A 7,209-nucleotide genomic window follows, 5' to 3' on the forward strand; every position below is an offset into this window, starting at 1 on the left:
CTTCGTGTCAATGGCGCCTATTTTGTCTGACGTTCACAGACCTTTGCTCCCACCGCTGTGGTTTAATACTGAGAAAATCTCTTTATTCTTGCATCGGAACTTCGGAGCACATTTATGGAAGCCCGTTTCCGCCACTCTGTAAAATATATATTTTTTTATCTCATTATAATGAGATACTATCTCATTATTTTGAGATACTATCTCATCTATACTATCTCATTATAATGAGATACAATCTCATTATAATGAGATATTATAAGATCTCATTATACTATCTCATTATAATGAGATACTATCTCATTATAATGAGATAATTTTTTTTCTTTTTTTTTTACAGAGTGGCGGAAACGGGCTTCCATACATTTGTACATTTTCTTCTCTCAAAAAAAAGGCTTGAAGGTGTGTCTTTGCGAACACCGCCATCTGGTGGTTTGCTGAGTTTGGTGCCTTTAGAAAAAATAAACAAGGCTGTCTCTGTAGTCTCGCGTTGTTTCTCGAGTCTCCGTCATCCTTGTGGCTTTGCAGAAGGGCACGGAGAGGCCGAAACAAGGTGCCCGGCGAAGTACAAATCGGCACTTCACTCTTCAAACATGTTGTCCAGACTCGTTTTTCTCGCAGGTTTGTGACGAGCAAATTTTGTCATATCACGTCCGTGAATTGTTATCTGATTTTGGACACTCTCCAGTTAGAGAAATTACATTTTAAATGACTGTATGTGAAGGGTAAACTGTAGGCCGCGCACTGAATGAGACAGGCTAATGCTAACATGCTAACATTGAAGAATATAATATTTGTGCATTTGACGTTATTGCTGATAACTCCTTGAATGCTTTATTGTTTTAATTGCCCTAAAATGTAAATAGCATAATTATTTTAAATCTCCACATTGATTTCCTTTTGGTGTAATAATCTGAAGCTACATTAGCTAACGGTAACTGCATGCCTGCTAATGTCATGTTATTAACGTCTCTAGTTTAAGGATTTCAGACTTTAAAGCTTATTTTAAAGCTTATTTCTATTTGCTCACAACCTTTTAATATGAAATTCATCAGATTTTTTTTCTTGTATTGTTTTATGTTGTGCAAAAAAACCTACAAGTGGCTACTTGTCGTGTGATCTTGCCATTTAATGACATTTTACACGGGCATTGTATGTGTTAGGGTAAAACCATTGTTAGCATTAGTTCTGACTTTGCTCTAAATCACCTTTTCCCTCTGTTTGCATCAGGCTCTCTGAAAAGCAGCGGCCCCATTGGAGCTGGGTTTGTATCTTTTAATACTTATCCTTACCTATTATGTGTTGCCTCAACAATTATCCTAGAAACAGACATTTGGATTTGAAAGTATATGGTGATTAAAAGAAATACAAGTAATTAAAATCAAACAGACTTCACTCTAGCTATGAATTTTTCAAAGTAAGTCTGAAGAAATGTCACCCTGTGTTTCCTGGAGCAATCCTGACAAAATGAATTCATTTGATGGTGTTTTACTCTGTATCTCTCTGTTGGATACTGAAACCGGTGTTAAACTGGTGATAGTTGTCACCAATTGTCGGCCATACGAAATAAAATCCAGGCGTTTTTGGATCTTATAACCTGGTGATCTGTTACAAGCAGACAATGTCTGTTAAAGTCACTGATCTTTTTGTCTCTCTCAGTCTGGTTCAGGCGTCTCGCTCCCTCCAAACATCCTCCCAGAGTTTGGCCCCCGTACCTCCTTTGCCAGAGTATGGAGGGAAAGTCCGCCATGGCCTCATCCCAGAAGAGCTTTTCCAGCTCCTATATCCAAAAACTGGAGTCACAGGTGAGTGGTGTTGCTACGCCATCTAGGCTTTCCTAAAGTCACTTCATCCCCTTTTCTTGTAAAAGGATATAGTGAAGAAACAAAAGCTGCAGCTTGGATGTTGTTCTACTAGTTTAACTTATTAAAAATATTTTCGTCTTTCTCCAGGACCATACATGCTAGGCACTGGGCTTCTCGTGTACTTGCTTTCCAAGGAAATCTACATCATCAACCATGAGACCATAGCCGCCATCACCATTGGCACAGTCATCGTCTATGGTGTCAAGAAATTTGGTCCAAGTGTTGCAGCTTTTGCTGACAAACTAAATGAGGTGCCTACATATTTGACTTTTTGCAAATAAGTAATTTCATATGTGTTTGTAATGTTGATGCAAACTGATTTCAGGTTGTATTTACAATAATGTAATAACTTACAGTCGAGAAGGTTTGGTGCCCTTGTTGTTTCAGAGAGTCTCTGCTCCATCCAAACTGGTCTATATATATTTTTTTCTCCATTTAATCTGATAAAGACGTGACACAACAGTCTCTACAGACTCAGAGAAAACCAGAACAGATTGTTCAATGTGTCTATACGTGTTTTCTTTACATCACAGAGGAGGATTGAAAGGGTTAACTTAGACGCCTCTCCTTTGGACATGTCTGATTTAAGAGCTCAAATTAAACAATTTAAATTAAGGCTGCAAAATATATATCATATCTATAGTGCCATGTTGGTGTGCATGGTATCAATATTGCAAAGAATTGTTTTAAGTTTCATTAAGTCGTTCTTTGCTTATCAGATATCCAGTCAGTCTGTAGGGTTTCGTTTCACTACATTTAGTTCCCACATCCGACTCAGATGGTGGAGCCCAACAGATTAAAATCACAGACGTTTTGAAAGAAGAAAGAAGGCGAGAGGAAAATGTGGATTTATTGGATTGTAATATTTAACAAATAGCTTCTACATCATTTTTCTAAAACCATACACCAATTTAAGTGTCTACCACAGCAAATTTGCTTAAAATTTCAACAGAAAAGCACACTTCTTTGATATTTACAAATAACTTCTTGTTATAATGTCATTGACTTGCGAATCAAAAAATGTTTTAAAGCACATTAACGCTTCTGTACGAGGGTTGTATTATTAGCAGTGCATTTGGTCCAGTTGTTAAAGACTTTGACCCCAACTGTTCAGTTTTCACTATATTGGTTCCAAATGCTCCCTTGTATTTAATGTTTTTGTTTTTTGTTTTTTTTTACTCATAGCAGCTTTGTTTTAGTATGTTCTCTCAGATCTTTAGTTCACAATAGGGGTGCACCGATTTATTGGTGCTGCTTTCCTTAATTTTGGGAGATCGGTGATCAGCCGATTTTTACATGTGAAGTCGATCTTAACCACCGATGTTATTAACCTTTGCAAAGGTCTAAAAATCAACCACTGTGCTTTTCTTTTCTCCCGTGAGAGAAGTTTGACTGACAAACCGGCTGACCAGGTCATGTCTGCACATTTACAGTTAACAATAGTCTCCCCATTGTTGCCAATTCAGCAACTTTCTTGATATATTGAGCAACATTTCAGACAAAAAAAAAAAATGGTATCAGCCAAAATCGGAATCGATAAGTTAGGCTTTTAAAAAAATTGTGTCACCGATTGCAGTAATCAGAAAACTGCAATCGGTGCACCCCTATTAAACAATGCTCTTAATGTTCTTCTCCCTCAAGCTTGAAAATCATTTCTTTAATCTTTCTTCTCTCAGGATAAAATGGCCAAGGCCCAGGAGGCGAAGGACGTCGCCATGTCCAGCCTGACTCAGGCGATTGAGAATGAGAAGAAGGAACAGTGGAGAGTTGAGGGACGGGCGATGCTGTTCGACGCCAAGAGGGTAAGCACCTCTGACTTCTCACCTGTGGTTCACGACTTTACCTGTGTTTCCATTGCAAATGTGAGCAAAACGTTGTCCCTGTTCCACTAATGTTGAAAAAACACAGTTTCCTAATTGTGGCATTTCCATCAAATAACGTGAATATGTTTGTTTACTCGATACGTCTTAAAAAAAACATGCCACGCCATCTTCCTCCTAAAAGAAAGGAGGAAGATGGTGTCTTCTTTGTTTTTGTCCAGCAGTAATAACATCTGGCTGTTGATCACATGACTCGCCTGATTCAGGAAAAATGCTTTCATTGCATTTTTGTGAAATATTCACCTTTTGATATGGCTGAGAAGCTGCCAAGCGTAAAAAAACTTTTTATTGAAAAAGTTTTCTTTTTTTTTTCCTTCAAAAATGGCTGTTTTTCATTAAGCAGATTTGTTTTTGTAATTCTAATTTGCAAAGTTTTATGGTTACTGGAAGAGCAGCTACTGTCAAACTTGAATTTTATGGAAATTAAATACAGATTAAATATGCAAATACCGTTAATTAATACATTCTCCATCAATAAATGGCTCCATGAAACAAAAAAAAAATCTAAAGCAAAACCAACTTTTTAATGGGGTGTTTACTTTGTCACTCAGTTTTATTTATTCAAGATTTATATATCTCATTGTTTTATGAAGGTGCTTTATTTAAATGAGGGGGCGCAGTTTTCTTTGTGGAGCTCATCTGCATGAGTGTGTAAAATGTGAGATATAGGAGCTTGAACTGATATAACAAGGCAATGAAGGAGGTGGAACAATTTTTTGTCAGGGGAACTTGTCTCCGTTTAATCAAACGTTCTTCTCAATCCGCTCAAATCAACCCAGTCGGAGCGATGGCGACCTCAGGAGTTGTGTACGTTTCAAAATAAGAGCCCATGAACAGCAGACATCCTCTGCTTACAAGGGAAAGCAAGGCCTGCGGCGCAGGGGAAACAAATTCTCCCAGGGAGAACAGCAGATCATCATGGGGTTCTCCAGTGTCCTCCATATTGCCACCTAAGCAAAATGTAAAGTAGCTGAAAAAATAAATGTCACAGAAAAAAAAACACCATTATGAAATAAATAATTGAGTAATTACATTAATTAACCCTGAAAATAAGTAATAAAGTCTAGAAATAAATAAAACCTTGATACAAAAAAAGTGTACTTCAATTATTCAATAAGTATAAGGGGACATGTACTTATTGAATAGAGTAATAATTGATAACAGTGTTTATCTATTTACGATTTAATGGGAGCAGTAGGAATTAAAAGGAGATTTTACTGACCTCTTCTGGTTACAAATAAAAACTGCAGGAACATTTTCAAGGTGCCTGACCAAAAAAAATAATGTTCACTACTTTGATTAGTTCTGAATAAAAAAAACCCCCAAAAACCTTTACACAAACATGTGTATGTGTATTAAATTAACAATTCATAAGCTGCATCTAGATGGTGAGGTCACATTTCTGCATCACGGTGTAAACTGCACTGCAGTGATGAACTGTGCTTCTTAAAAGTAACAACTTTGGTTAATGTCTTCTGCACTACGCACAGACTTTGTGTTATCCTCTGCTATTAGTGTTTGAGGGGGTTTGTAACGCTACCAATTTAACTAGAGATAAAACTCCTTTTCTTACATATAGATGTTATCCAGAATTATGTGCAAGTTCTGACCCAACATATTTGCCTTTTTTTGTTCCTCTTCTGCTTCAGAACAACGTGGCCATGCTGTTGGAGACCAACTACAGGGAGAGGCTACACATGGTGACCAACGAGGTAAAGAGGCGCCTGGACTATCAGATTGCCCTTCAGCACCTGAACCGCCGCATGCAGCAGGAACACATGATCAACTGGGTGGAGAAGAACGTCATCGGCAGCATCACTCCTCAGCAGGTCAGTCCTTCCCTTTTTTTTATGAAAAAGCCAAAGCTTAATAAGATCTTGAAGCTTTGCGGTTGTGCAGAGAGGCCCCACTTATGGCCGGAAAATTATTTAGCGCAATAAAGATAAGTGCCTCTTTATGGCTCAGCTGTTCTTGTGTCATTTATTTAAAGTATTGACTTTGATACAGCATAATGGGATTAAAACATAATCAACTGCATTCTTTTTTAAAATTTGTTTTGAGTAAATATTTAGATGTTTGTTTTGAAATGCTACAAATTGTTCATGTTGATTTTATTTGGTTTTGTTATCAAAAACACGTTTTACACTGATGTTTATGTTGCTGCCTCAATAGGAAATCAGAGAGTGATACACAAATGTTTTTCTGATCATTTAAGCAATGATTAATTTGTGTGAGATATTTAAGAATGACCAGTTTGCCAAATTTTGGAGAGGTCTGTCTTTAAGCAATGGTGAGTGACAGGATGATCAATTAGATGATGTTGCATTGTCGTTTTTAAAGGATTTTGAACTCCTGTGGACGTAGGTGAGAGATTTTTATGGCAAAACGTTAAAGTTTCCTACATTTTACTACTCATTTTATTAACTAATCGATAAAAATGTGATTTCACGACAGTAAAGTGGGCTGTCATATTTAGATTATGTTCTTTTAATCTTAAACTTCCTGCATAACAGTTTAAATTTTTGTCCAACTCACTGATCTTTTTTTTTTGGAGTTACTGACAAGGAAGTCAACCCTGGATATTTACAATGTTGGCCCCAAAGTATTTCATAAAAATATGGAGATATGAAATTTAATATCTGAACACAGTGAAAAGTTTGTTTTCTTTAGTTTTTATAATCAAAAGGTTAACCAAACACAAACTTTCCCTCACATAATCTGTATTTAGTCCAGGAAACTCCCGTTCTGAGAATAGACAACCAGCTTCAGCATTTTGTTATGGTTTGTTAAACATGCAGATCATTAAACGCAACAGGGTAAATGTTCTTCTCAAGTGTCCAGAATGTTGTAGAAACTGCTGAATAAGAAATTATAAAGTCTGGAAAATAACTTAAAAAATACTAAGGAAGATTTTTAGGAACCTGGTTGTTTAAAAAAACAACCAGGTTTTGTGAAACAACAACAACAAAAACCTGGTATATTTCAAAGTCCGCATGTTAAAGTTTATTACAGGACAATGAGGAAAAGACTGCAGCAGTGTGTTTGTGTGGTAAGGTTGCCTGGGGAAAGTTGTTTTTTTTTTTTTTAGATTTCGTATCTTCATCTTTTATTTTCTTCCTTTTCCAGGAGAAGGAGAGCATTGCCAAGTGCATTGCAGATCTAAAGGTGCTGGCTAAGACTGCCCAGGCCAAAGCCGCAGCGTAATCCTCCCTGAAGAAGACTAATCGGACCCTCAGCTCAAAGTTTCTAGATGAGACGTTATGCTTATTTTACAGAGTGAACTATTTCTCTTCAACAGTTGTCTATGTCAACATTATGGGTGTGTACAGTATTTACACGTCAAGAGACGGTAAAATAAATGGTTCTCTTATTCAACCTAAACTGTGTGCTCGGTTTTTGTTCTGTCCAATATTGTGATCCAACGTTATTTGTTTGCTATATATTGCCTATTCAGATATAATGGAACC

General features: G+C 36.8%; 1 protein-coding gene across 1 annotated transcript; it reads left to right on the plus strand.

Annotated features, from left to right (window-relative positions):
* The first annotated feature begins 455 nt into the window (after positions 1-455).
* atp5pb (ATP synthase peripheral stalk-membrane subunit b) lies at positions 456-7,123 on the plus strand. Its single transcript, XM_032572799.1, has 7 exons — positions 456-618; positions 1,228-1,261; positions 1,657-1,802; positions 1,950-2,113; positions 3,539-3,664; positions 5,392-5,571; positions 6,869-7,123. Exons 1-7 carry the CDS (start codon positions 591-593, stop codon positions 6,944-6,946), a joined length of 756 nt encoding a protein of 251 aa, XP_032428690.1. The 5' UTR covers positions 456-590; the 3' UTR covers positions 6,947-7,123.
* Positions 7,124-7,209: the final 86 nt, after the last annotated feature.

Source organism: Xiphophorus hellerii, chromosome 1, assembly GCF_003331165.1.
Source record: "Xiphophorus hellerii strain 12219 chromosome 1, Xiphophorus_hellerii-4.1, whole genome shotgun sequence".
NCBI classification, from domain to species: Eukaryota; Metazoa; Chordata; class Actinopteri; order Cyprinodontiformes; family Poeciliidae; genus Xiphophorus; species Xiphophorus hellerii.

Bases quoted from the DNA above. Each gene is read 5' to 3' on its own strand.
- atp5pb (XM_032572799.1), top strand. From the start codon at position 591: ATGTTGTCCAGACTCGTTTTTCTCGCAG. The intron at 619-1,227 runs GTTTGTGACGAG...TGTTTGCATCAG, and splicing joins CAGACTCGTTTTTCTCGCAG to GCTCTCTGAAAAGCAGCGGC. The intron at 1,262-1,656 runs GTTTGTATCTTT...TGTCTCTCTCAG, and splicing joins AGCGGCCCCATTGGAGCTGG to TCTGGTTCAGGCGTCTCGCT.